Source organism: Takifugu flavidus, chromosome 13, assembly GCF_003711565.1.
Source record: "Takifugu flavidus isolate HTHZ2018 chromosome 13, ASM371156v2, whole genome shotgun sequence".
NCBI classification, from domain to species: Eukaryota; Metazoa; Chordata; class Actinopteri; order Tetraodontiformes; family Tetraodontidae; genus Takifugu; species Takifugu flavidus.
Window position 1 is genome coordinate 6331325 of NC_079532.1, and position 13386 is coordinate 6344710.

Sequence of the window (13386 nt, forward strand, 5' to 3'; positions counted from 1 at the left end):
TCAGACCTCACACAGACAGCGAAGGCGGCATCTCCATCTACTTTACCCTCAATACATACCTTCTTTACCTTTGGGTGTGTCTCCGGTACTCGAGGATGAAACCGTGCGACTGCGGTCAGCAGAGGGGCTGTTGGGCGACGGTCCAGCTCCCAAGTCTGCTATCCCAGTAACGGAAACAGGGTTTTCTGGCTCAGGATCCAGGGGCAAGTCGGGAAAAAATGGCATGGTGACCTGGTGGCGGTCACTGGAGCCGTTGGTAAGTCCAGGTTCAGGCAGCTCGCCGTTGTACATCTCGTATCCGGAGCTGATAGAGTTCTCCCTGTCGGTGTAGCTGAGCTCAGACTCCACCAGGGGGCAGTGGAGAGGCTCAGAGGTGGGTGAAGGTGGAGGAGGCGTTACCTGGTTTTGTTTCGGTCCTTCAGACCCCAACAAAACATGTCCATTGGTTTTGGCCGAATTGCTCTTATTGTTGTGGGATTTGATGGGGGAGAAGTTGGTGTCAGTGAGGAGGTCTGCAGTCGTGTCCTCATCCTCCTCATCTTCTTCATCATCATCATAGTCATCCTCCTCCTCCTCTTCCTCATCTTCCTCTGGCTGCTTTGCTTCCTTTTCTGCCTCCTCTGCTTTGCTCTTTGGCTCCTCTGTCTCAGTCTCCCCTTGTTCAGCCTCTTTATCCTCCTCCGCCTCCTTCTCTTCCTCCTCTACCTTGTCCTTCTCTTCCTGATTCTCCTCATCAGCCCCGTTTAATCCCTCTCCCTCATCTCCCTCATCTTCCTCTGCCACGTCTTCATCCTCTGCCTCCTCCTGGGTTGGCTCTCCATTATCTTCCCTTGTGGTGGGGGGAATGGGGGTCTCTTTTTCGTTTGTAGGCGTTGGCTCCTCCTCTTCTTCTTCTTCTTCCTCCTCCTCCTCTTCCAACTCATCTTCCTCTCCCTCCTCATTGGGGTCATTGCAGATGATGTTGGGTGTCTGCCCCTCCTCCTCTGGAGATGCTGCACCTGTCATGGTGGGACGACACAGAAAACAGACATATATGACACTAATAACTAAGATAACAACCGACTATATTTCATCAGTGCACTACAAAAGACATTAAATTTGCATTGACATTAAAACCGCAAAATTATATATTTTGCATGCATCCATTCCATAGGTGTATGTGCTTGAATTAAGGCTGATCCGTCTTTTCCCAACACACAAAAAAGATAAAACCGGATAGAGAGGAAGTGGGTGAGAAGGAGACATAATCAAAGGCAGCGTGGGCGGGTGGAAGAGAGCATGATAAGAGACTGCAGAGCGGAGAGGGAGGAAAGCGACAGAACGGGAGAATGAAGGAAATAGAAGGTGATGAGACAGAGGGTGGAGGAGGGAGACGGAGAGAGACAGCTTCTTATTCTCCGGAACAGCCAAACCTCCCAAACACAAGTGAGACTAGCGTGGGCCGAGGCCACCTCCTTTTCATTCACAGACAGACTGCACAGACCCGCATTTACTGTACACACTGACTCACTCACAGATTTGCTCTTCTGTGTTTTTTATATGTTGAGACACTGAATAAGAGGAAACATAATTCGGGGTAACAGCAGTGTTTTCCACTCGCCACAATATTTAACCTATTTTCGACAATCAAACATCCCATGTGTGCGCTAACATAGCGAAGGAAAGCTCATAGTTTAACTGTATTTGTGGGTTTAGTGGCATTTTATCACATTTTGGGAAATACTTGATATAATAGGAATGTGTTTACATCAAAATTAAAGACACGCAGAATTGTAAAACATTTGCACTTGAAAAAGTGCGTGCTTGTCAATGTGCATGATATTTTATAATAATTCACCAGAGAGCAGCAGCAGGTCAAGTAAGCCACCAGGATACGACTGATATGATATTAATAAAACCATCCCATCGCCTGAGCTGCACCACTTTGCTCACATGACTCACAGGTGTGATTGGTCAATCTGACGGGCCTCTCTAGTTCTCCTCCCTCCTCTTCGTCATCTTCTCCATCTTCCTCGTCATCGTCGTCCTCGTCGCTCTCTCCCGGGGCCATGCTGGGGCCCAGCTGCTGCGGCGAGGGCGGCACCACCACTGAAGACGGGTCTGTGTCGTTGTCCTCCTTCTCTCCCTCCTCTTTGGCTCTTTCCTCTCGCTTCTCTGCTTCTCTCTCCAGAGCTTCAATTTCCAGCATCCGTCTCTCCAGCAGCTCGGCCTGACGCTTCTGTTTCTTCTTCAGCTTCTTCTTCTTGTTCTTGGATATCTTTCCCACCTTGGACCAAAGGGGAAGACAGTCATTACATGCAATTAAAGCAAATATTTGTAATCTTATTTGAATGAGGTTGTGTAAGTGATAATGTTGAGTCAACCAAAATGTTACTTCACACTAAAACTGAACAGTTTTAATAAAGAATCCCTGAAATTCCTGCTGGGTCACGACGTACCACTCAGGAATTACCAATGTTTAAACAAATGTTTGCAGAGAATTTTAGGATCGTTTGCTCATGCTGTCAATCAAATCTGTTCTAAAAACACGCCCAGACGGTTATGATGACACAGATCAGCTAAGGTCTGGAAGGATAGAATCAAATTTTTAAGCCTTTCACAGAGATTCTTGATAATATACATACTGACTATAGACAAGATCAATACCTTAGCTTATGTTCCATTATAAATCATCAAAATGGCCCAGATATGTCAGCAGACTTCAAGGAATCATGTTCTTTTCAAATACTTATATCACCGACAATATTAAATCAGCCTCAATCTTCTCATTTTAGAAGCTTTAGAGGTCTGTTGCTCCACCCCCATCTGATTAACCAGTGTCAGTAGCTTTTAAGCATCCAGGTTGTCAGTTATCACCAAGCTGCAGCTACGAACGTTTCAGATCACAAACGTCCGACGTTACTAAAACTAAAATGCCCTGTCATAATTCTCAGCAACGTCCTGACAAAGTCAGAAACAAAACAAGGTTCTGTGTAGGAGATGCCTTTGAAAGATGGAAACAACTGAAAGCCGAGAAGAGTTTGAAGACCCACGTCCAAGTTGTTCATTTTCTCCTGGACAGATAGTTCAGCTAAGACTGCCAAAATGAATCATAATTACTACAGGCACAAATATTCTCAACAACACATTATGCAAGTTCCTTCATACACTAGCACAGGTGGGTCAATGACTTATATAGGCAATAAACCCATCGCGACTCTTCATTGCTAACTTTAGCAAACTGAGACGGTTAAAAAAGTTCCAAATGGCAAAATGAAACATAATTGAGACGGTATGTCAGTCAAACGTAGACATTCTACCTCACTGGCAACCTCTACTCTGGAGGGAGGCTGTTTTGATTGTGCTTGCAGTACCAACTTTGGCCACAAGTGTAAATCCTGCTCCTTTAAACTACTGCAGCGAATATGTTCGACAATTTCTGCAGACTTATGAAAAGTGGAATTGAGGCATGTGTTACAGTGTGTGTGTGAGTGTGTGTTGCTCTAGTTTCATACTCACATCTGTCGTACTCACCGGTTTGAGCTGGGGGGCTGTGCTAACTGACAGACAAAGAAAAACAACTGTCAGGTTTCTAAGCGTGACCTACGCCCGTCTTCAACACACACACACGAGCCTTGTTCAATATAGTCATAGAAAAACCACACAATCTATAGGTGGCATAAAAGAAACCCTCATTGCTTGTCCCAGATCCATAATATTCATGGTTTATTTTCATGGTTTATTTTTCTCATCCGTGAATAAACAGTTTAAAACTAATTCTGAATTATGGACAATATATCCAAATCATTAGTGAGCATATTGATATTCTCCAGACAATAAATGTGGTGTACAAAATAAACTGACAACAGTTGTGTGTCATTTATGAAGGCTTTCTTTTCGAGTTTAACAGATAAATAAAACATTTTTTCTCATTTGTTCTGAATATTACACAGTTGCTGGAAAGCAAAATATTCATATTGAGCCCAGAAAAAGAGGTTTTGCTCTGAAGCTTTGTTTTGAGCCAAAGCAGAATAACAGAATTTTTAAGTTACTTCCTAATTAATTTTCACCCTGGTGCAAAGTCTCTTCACGTTCCGTCACTGGTGGACCTCCTGTTTTGACAGCTGATGGTTTTGTGCCCGACTTTAATTGCTTAGAATTGTAAGCGATATAATTGGATGCCCTGGGGCTGAAAAAAAAGGCTCTCTCGGCTGATGCAAGCAATTGACAGCTCCTGGGAGGTTCAGCAGGGGGACAAGGTTCACCGGGAGTTTGTTAGGCTGGCGTTTAAAAAGCAGGCCTCCTTCAAGTGAAGGAATTTGGTAACAAAAAAATTAAAGAGAGTGAGGAAGGAATTTCTTTGAAAGTCCCCTTCTTTAATGGGCGCTTTAATATTAGAGGTGTGTGTGTGGGGGGGGGGACTTCTTAGGAATCCTGAATCATGAAAAATAAGCTGTTGACCTTCTGTGTGTATAAAAAGCACGATACGTGCATAAAAGATGTTTTATGGTGCTGTTTTGCAGCTGAAGTTAGAGACAAGTTTAACACATCTGAGAGTGCTGAATGTTTGAATATATCCAGTGCAGTCAAAACTTTAAGTTTGAGTATAGTTAAAGGGAAATATAATAATAAATTAGCTACCAGACCTCCAGAATAATGTTGATTTCCATTTAAAAGACGCGCAGCTGTGAGCATCTACCTGCCGATCCAGACGGAGGAGGAGCGCCAGCTTTCTGCCATTCGGTGGCTTCCATGGCCATACGTCTCACGAAGGCGTCGTCCACGCACATCAGGATGTTCTCTGGCTTGATGTCGGTGTGGATGATTTTACATTTGCTGTGGAGGTAGTCCAGACCCTGCAGGACCTGCGCAGCAATCAAATCAGTAGATACAATTTAATCCTGAAAAATGACGCTCCCACTTCTCGTGTAGGGGGGCATAACATCAAAAATCCTGACAAATCCTCTCTGTCACTTTTGCCCCCTTCCTCCAATTAAGCGTCTTCGCTCTCTGGGCCAAATTAGCCCATCTCTTGCCATTTACCAAAGGCTGGATTTGCTCTCCCTCCTTCCTGTCTTCAGGCATTGTCCGCCGAGAAAACGTGCACAAAGAAAAGAAAGCCGCTGGTGCCAACTAGGACTTGTGTTCCCTAACATTTGTGCTGTTATTTCACGGTTGCTTTTGTGATAATACACTGAATGAAGTCGCTGTAATAGATTTTTTTTTTTTTTTTTTTAATCAAAATGCTGCAAAGCTCAAGACAAGAAAACAGACCAGAATAAAACATTCACACATACTAAATAATAGATGGAAAAAGATGTGAATTGTACTATTTTGGCCTGTGTGTGTGTGTGTGTGTGTGTGTGTGTGTGTGTGTGTGTGTGTGTGTGTGTGTGTCTGTGTGTGTGTGTGTGTCTCTGTGTCCTTACCTGTCTGATAATGCTTTTGACACATGGCAGTGGCAGTCCTTGGTAATTGGATTTAATAATCCACTTTAGCAGGTGATGACCCAGCACCTCAAACACCATACAGACATCTGGATGGCGAGTCAAGGTCTTACACTGTCATATCTCTGTCACTCTTGAATCCCCCTCAACACAAACACACACCCACACACATACACGGTATTAAGATCAGGATACGTATGCCATTGACTCCAGAGATCTTGAAGTCATCTATCAGCTGAACGACCATGTCCTTGTTAGGGTCACCGGGGTCGCTCTCCCTCACCTAAAATATAAGATGACAACGGTATGAAGCAAAAGGGACAGAAAACCTGGACAGAGGGTGAAGACAGAGAGCAGAATTGGTGGTAATCGAGCAAGAAAGAATCAGGGGGTGGGGTAGGGGGGGCTAAAAGGTTGATTGAGAGGCAGCATAAAAGGAAATGTACAAAGGAAATGGAGGGACATGAAGTGAGGGAAGACAGGGCTGAGCAGTGAAAGAAATGACTGTGCTTCATGTCTTAACAAAAGCAGCAGAGATGAAGAGAATATCCTCACACATCGCAGCAGTTTGATCTCATCCAGGGCCGTCTCTGTGTAATGTTGGGCGCTCTTCACCACTTTCATCGCCACAAAGTTTCTCACTCTGCAAGAACACGGAAATGTGTGGTTATTTTCGAGACAATTATTTACCTTGTAAAAGCCCCACCACACATAATACAGTGCAAATGTGGTGAGAAAAGTAACTCAAACTCCGTAAGCAAAATATTCTCTAATAACAACGCAGTTAATGAAATCATTTTGTAATAGAACCGATTACATAATGATTTAAATGTGTTGTTGATAAACAAACTGCTCAAAACTCAGTTAGGCGGGGTGAAAAAAAAATGCTGATTCAGGCAACAAATCACTGAGATCATCATAATGGGCAATGTTTAGCACCAAACAAACTTGTGGAGGTAGTATTTCTCTTAGTTTTAGTGTAAATTTTACATGTTTGGAGGAAAGACAGCCGCCACGATGCCCCGTCTGCATGCGCAGGTGAAGGGAGCCCGCCGCCTGCTTTACGAGCACCATTACGGTAATTAACCCCTCAGACGTTCGTGTTGGAGTCACTGAAAGTTGATGCTGCGTTGGCGATACCGTCACGTTGCCATGGGAACACAGAAATAACATCACAGCGCAAACAGACGTCTTTGGTGTCAGCGCAGGGTGGTGTTGGTTTCAGCCCCCGTCACGGTGACATCTACTGACAGGTAAAGGTGCGTCCAGTTGCCGTGTCGGGTGTGTGACTCAGTAAGTCGAAGGTGTAAGAGGAGCTTTTTTTTCTGTTTACATTTGTGTGTGTGTGTGTGTGTGTGTGTGTGTGTGCTTGACTCACTGTATGTCCCAGCATAGCCATACGGTGGAGAAGTGGCCCCACCCCAATTTCCTGATCACATGGTATCTCCCGTTGAACAAATCCCCGATCTTCACTGGATGGTATCCTCCTGAAACAGAGTGGGAACAAAGGTTTATTCAAATAAAGAAAAGAAAAAGTGCCACATCTGTGAACATAAACCTGTGTGGGGTGTGTGTCAATGGATGAAAACAGCTGTACGAACGCACAACTACTCCTGCAGGTAGTTTGCTCCAATAAATCCTGTCCAAGGAAAGATCAACAGGCTGAACTGTAATTTAGACCTCCATCACGGCAGCCTTTCTGAGAAATTGCAGAGCAATCGCAGGTGAAGCTAATGATAGCTTCATTAGCTGCAACTGTGATTACCTGCAATTTGATGTCAATATGGCTCCTGTGAAAAAGCCCCACTGAGTGACGGCTTGGAGGGTGGTAGTTAATGGAGCTGTGTAATGAAAATGGGTCGCACAGCACATCTACCGCAGAGGACTTGGTTGTCCGGCAAATAACCTTGAGCCGCTGGAGTCCTGACTATCATGCATGTCATTTTGATGGCTATAAGGACGGGGGGAGGACAGAGGAGGAATTTGCAGACAGGAGCAGAAACTGGAGGGTCACTCTGGAGCTGGGTGTGGCAGAGAAGGCCCTGGGAAGAGCCTTGGATGGAAGGGTTCTGTGGCATCACCGTCTCACCTTTGCAGTAGTCTGCTGGGTCCTCTTGCTCCTCATCGTCGGAGCCCAGGATCTCCTCCTCCGGCTCCGGGGGCCCTTCCGGCTCGGGGGGAGGCGGAGGGGGCGGTGGGGGGGGAGGTGCGCTCACTGGGGCTTTCTGCTGGGTCTCAGGCCTGGAAAGACAGCAGGACACAGGCAGTAAGGTACGCTGCCAGGTAACATTTAACAGGAAATCCACCTTACAGCCTGATCATTTTACTCTGAATGCTGAGTCAGAACAGGTGTGAGTGTGTGTGAGTGTGTGTTTCATGCCTGTTATTAAAGCAGTGTTACTGTAGCAAAACCCAACTAATGTTTCTGAACATTTCGATGTGGTGGCAACTCCAAAAGCGAGGCAAACTACTGTACTACCCAAAAAAGTGCTCATTTGTGACGGCGGTTTCTGGAATAATATTTTTAAAACAGTCTATTTTGGTCCCTGCTCATGGGAACTTTGGAGTTGTGGTTTCCAAACTAAAGGTCAAAAATCACTGAGGGAAAAAACAAAGAAAAAATAACTACAAATGGCTGGATGACTTTATGCATTTAAGGGTGAAATAAAACATTATTTGGGAGAGAAAAAAAATTAAACCAGACACCCACTAAACTGATTTTACTCCATCTTCACCTCAACACGACAGTCAGTGTTTCACCGACGAGGCGAAGCCGAAGGGCAGAGAGCTCCACACACGCGCTCCTTATTCATCAGCACCTCACAGCCTGGCAACATGATCAAAATCTATATTAAGACGGAATTCATCAACGCAATAAGCACAAAGCCGACGCTTGTGAGCTGTTATAAAATTGTGGTCACAGGCGCCGACACATGACGGAGCCTCCCGGTGCGTTGCTATGGCAACTGCAGAGCGAGGAGGAGGAGGAAGAGGATGGGGGAATCCAGGACACAACGTGTTAATGTGGCGGCAAGGCCAAAAACGCACACAAACAGCTCCAGGTCTTGCAATACGGCGGCAAAGGACGGGAGAGAGCATGGCATTGAGATCTGATTGCTATTTCACACCTCAGAAACACACACATGCATCCAGAGAGAGGGAGAGGGAGGGGGGGCAGGTTGTGTCCTTGCAGTAGGATGCTGCTTCTTTTCCAAAGCAGTCACGTACTCTTGTGCATGAGACCTATTGGCTCAACGATTTTACACAGCCTTTTTGTGCCATTAGCAGCATGTAGACGCAGTCCCACACAAGTTTTTAGACCTGAGATGGACGCTGAAATTACCACTAATAGCAGTGGGGGAAGTAAAACTGGGGGGGTTAGACCCACAGAGGTAAAATGGAAATAGAGATTATAGAAGGAGAAGCAGGTGGACAATCACGAGAACAGACAGATTTTCATTGCAGGAGAGAAACAGACAGCGGAGCGTAAAGTGTATTTTCATCGACACAGGTCGATCCGCACCGAGACACAATGCACATCATTTCACCTTAAAATGAGAGTGCTGCCATGTACAGTCAACACAAGCTTGACAACAAAGTAATGTTTAAATCCCGGATAACAGATGTTTTTGCTGAAATTATTATTTTTTTCACAAGGATCTGAAAGCTGTATAATTAGTGTATTTTTCCCCTTCAAAGAAGCGACTCGTCCAGTGGCAGGAGCTGCGCTGTGCCTCCCAGCATGGAAACAACATAATAGCCAAAACAGGAGTGAAACAAGTTGACCATAGAGGCCACTAATGGGACAAAACTTGAGGGACCTATGCAATATATATGTGATTTAAAAAAATAAAATAAAAACCCACATAAAACGGACACAAGCTGCTGTTTTAGCAGGATTTTTAATTGGTAAATATTTTCACAAAGTTTCTATGTGTTACAGACCTCTCTGCACGGCCACGTCACTGATATAAATCCTTTATTTCATGGATAAAACGTACTGGTCACAGGTTTTTAAACATTTAAAACTACTCCGGCTCAAGTTGAGACAGGACTCTGTGATCTGAGGGTGTAAATAACTACTGCAGTGTGTCAGGTGGACATGCCCAGACTTCTTGTCTGTGTACAGCAGTGGATGAGGTGCACGGATCTGAATGCATGATGTCCACTTTCACACCCCACAAAGGCATCTGTCACACCAGTGTTGTTAATTCAACCACCTAGTCTATTTGTATGGTTACTGCATGTTGGCTCTGAGAATGTGATGATTTTCATCTGAAATTATTCATATTAACAATATGATTATTTCAAACAAGTGCATTCAAGGAGTTTGTCTTTGTTGTCAGGCAGCAGAGCACAAATGTGTCATTCACTCGATAAAATATGGGAATCCCTGCGAAGGCCAATGCTACGGGAAGAAGACGGAAACTGGACTGGCTCATCAGTGGATTCTTCAGCAATCGTAAACGTTGACGAAGATTTTCCACTAGTAAATTCCTCCTCCGAGCACTCGGCGTGCTTGTGCCTGATCAGCGCCGCGCCTCTGAACTGCTGCCGTGAAAACACCGAGTGTGTGGACATAAAATAAATTGAAGATTTAGTTCAAAACAAGCATTCATTTTTATATAAATACAACTCTGTGTCCGTGATCATTACAAATATCCAGGCTCATGACTTGCAGCTCTAATTGATTCATTTTTACTTCACATGTTCTAACTTTCCCATCATTTAACTGCATGTTTGCATCTTAAAAAAAAACACCATAGAAGATTAAATGTTAACACTTAGATGTGGATTACCATGATGAGAGAGAACAAAGCAATACTGCTAGATTTTTATAATTATTTTTGGACGATGACTGGCATTAATCATTTCACCTAAACAACCTGTCACCGTTATTACCCCGCAAAAATCAATAATCAATAGTTCTAGCTTTGAATGGATATATCAAGAAATCCAAATAATTGTCCTGCCAGTCAGAGGCCAGCCAAAGAAAATCCTTAAAACTGTCACGCAGTCAGAAATTAATGAGTTTGTTAAAAATGGAAATTACTACAGCAATAGATGCGCTTCAATTGTATTTTTATTCAACAATAACAGTCAACTGTGGCACCAATTAATAAATCCTCTAATTATTTTTTTGTTTTTCCAATAGTACAAAAGAAAAGAAATCTAGTGACGTAAAATTGCTAACAGCCTTTTGTATTTAGCTCCATTTCAGGTTTCATTTCGGTTTACAGATAATTTGGTTTTGTTTTCACTGCAATGGCTCCCCCATGACGGCAAAAAAAACCAAAACACAGTCACTTGTTTATTCCTGTTTGCCCGAGAGAAACCTTGTCATACAATACGTGCCCCATTTTTAATGAGTAGATGGTCTTTGAGCTGAGAACATCAGAAGAAACCAATGTTATACAGGCAGTTAGAGGAAAAGCTATTAGAGAAACGCCTGCGTTAACTAACGTCACCTGATTTGGACCAAAACACAAAGAAAAATAGGAAAGTGGTAACACACAAGTGTGGATTCCTCACCGAATAATAAGAGAACGCTGCTGTATTGCAGATTTCTGCAGCTGCTCATGCAACTGTGAAGCAGATTACTCCAGTCCAGCGTCTCATCCCCAATAATAAAATGTATTCCTTAGCAACAAGAGCATCGCCCTCCACTCTCCATGATGAGGTGTGGGTTTCGCAGCGCCACTGTCCTTCGGTTCTGCTTAAGTATTCGGGTGGTGTTGAATGCAACTCTGATTGATTCATCGTTAATATTTCATTCTCTCCATTTCGGCGCATGTGGGGAGGACAGCTGACTCATTCTCTCCTCCTCTCCAGAAGTCAGAGTGCTGGAGACACAAAATCTCACCTGTGTTTTTAGGACGTCTCCTCGCATCAGCGTTTGTGCAGGCCCTGCATGCATTAAACCTCACATTCCGGTTCTGCGAAGCACCACCCACCCACACGATGAACAATGCAACAACAGGTCCAGTCAGAGCTTGAAACCCTCCAACTCACATCAACAAAGACCCCTCCTTGTGATCCTGGCCGTCGAAACTTACAGATGCAACAAAACACTAAGGCTATAAATCAAAGGGCCCTTATTCATATATTCACTTTATGTGGGCGTATAGACCCAACATGGTACTGGTTCTGTGTAGAGTGGTTCTTATCAACCTTTTGCACCTTGCTGTGTAAAGGCTCTTAAAAGCCATCCTGTAGGCAGATATGAAAAAAATGGTGTTGTCAGTGTGGTTTTGACCTTACAAACGAAAGGACAAGCACTACCTCATTTCTTTAGTTATCATCTGGACCCACATCTTGTTACTCCTGCTGCTGCTCTTGTAATACATGGAAAACAGAGTGTGGGAGCGGTGACGATGTGTTTGCAATAACACCTGAGATGCAAACCGCCACCTTCATTTGGAATTAAGTATTTCTTTACTGTAATCAGAAACTTTTGCAGATCTATTAATGATTCAAAACCAGTCATTTGGTGAGCCACAGTCTAGGACACAGGCAGTGTGTGTTGGTGTTTTTCCTGTGATTTTCTTCATTTAACCATAAAAGATAACAGAATTTCTAAGTTATCCGAGAAGCATTATCATCAATTGAGCTAACAACTTATCTCATTTAGACACGGAGACAATTACAGTAAAAGTAAGATTAAACCTGTTGAGAGCAGGTTGGGGTTGTAGGGGTTTATGCAGTTTGTCAGGTTTAACCTGAATAATATGGCCTCTCACTGATAAAAAACAAAAGACAAAAATACTGCTGCTGCCTCTTCGTGCCACAAGGTTCCGACCACACCGATCTATAGAGGCTGAATCGAGCGCCGCTGCAGTTCCCCACAGGCAGCCGGCAGATACAAGCCCACATGCTACGCTGCATTGACCGGACCTACAGTCAACAGTGTGTCAGCACAGAAGCGCGATGAAAACACGCTTGAATTTGACAGACAACAAAGGCTAATTAACCCAATCCAAAACAGCCAGACGTGGAATAAACCTGCAGCAGACGGACACCCATCTGCGACTCTCCAAACGAGCCGGGTCACAAAACCAGTCGGTTTGGAGCGACGTTCAGAAACTGCTGTCGCGCTACGGCTGGTGGATTGTCATGTTTGGGCCTGAGTCAACGCCTTCAGGGAGAGGAAGTCACATGAGGAGGCTGCAGACCAAGAGGGACGGCGCATATAATGTCGTCAGTCACTGCATTGTATTTACACATGTTGTTATACATTCCAATGATGTCAGCGAGCCACAAAGCCTGTTACTGTGTTATAACAGTATATCTACTACCCACACTCCGCCCCAGCGAGCGTGATCTCCTCAGGAAGACATTTGCAAATGTTTCAGGCAACATGCTGAAAATACAAGTTCACTCAATCCAGGTCTGACTTCTAACCGGGCAAATTTACAGATGCTGCAATTAGATTATCCAGAAAAGAGAAGCAATATCAGAATCCTGTCTATTAAAAATTTGCAAAAAAAACCAACAACAGCCTTTTCAGTGCTGAAATTTTAATAGAACACTTTTTAGTTTCAGGTTGAGCCTCAGTTAGGAGGATAATAATTGTCTTTGCTAACCCAAACTCAAGCCTGGTGTATTTTTTTAGCTATATGAGCTGTGGGAATGCAAATAAGAAGAATGAAAAAACCTGTCAGCGGTTGGAAAATGTAAACACAGGAGTAGAATAAGAGCCTCCTCTTTCCCAAAGAGCCTAATTTTGAAAGACAACTCCCTCGGCATTTTGGTATTTTCATTCCTTTATTAAAAAAAGTGAAATCTATAATCAGACGCGCCGACATCAGTGACCTACTTCAGAGCCAATTAAAGCACCCAAAGAAAACACGCTCAGACACCGAGAGAACATGCAACGGGAGCTTGTCCTCCAATAACAAATGATCCCATAGGTACAAGCAGTTTATTACAACCTACAGTTGAGTTTAAAATGAAAGGGATT

The 13386-nt window shown here is 43.9% G+C and overlaps 1 protein-coding gene across 13 annotated transcripts in view; it reads right to left on the bottom strand.

The window, feature by feature from the left end:
- srpk2 (SRSF protein kinase 2) overlaps positions 1-13386 on the bottom strand; it is a 36967-nt gene that overhangs the window by 6626 nt on the left and 16955 nt on the right. For 7 of the 13 annotated variants that reach the window (XR_008953210.1, XM_057051174.1, XM_057051184.1 and 4 more), the window contains 9 exons: positions 7516-7667; positions 6805-6913; positions 5982-6069; positions 5622-5709; positions 5409-5515; positions 4679-4844; positions 3499-3539; positions 1942-2266; positions 60-998 (listed from right to left, as the gene is read on the bottom strand). Coding sequence is in view for 12 of the 13 variants with exons in the window: in XM_057051174.1 (XP_056907154.1) it covers positions 60-998; positions 1942-2266; positions 3499-3539; positions 4679-4844; positions 5409-5515; positions 5622-5709; positions 5982-6069; positions 6805-6913; positions 7516-7667 (2015 nt within the window). In the remaining variant the exon portion in view is untranslated. The remainder of the gene's footprint in view (positions 1-59; positions 999-1941; positions 2267-3498; positions 3540-4678; positions 4845-5408; positions 5516-5621; positions 5710-5981; positions 6070-6804; positions 6914-7515; positions 7668-13386) is intronic. The other 6 variants (XM_057051175.1, XM_057051179.1, XM_057051180.1 and 3 more) reach the window with 3 other exon arrangements.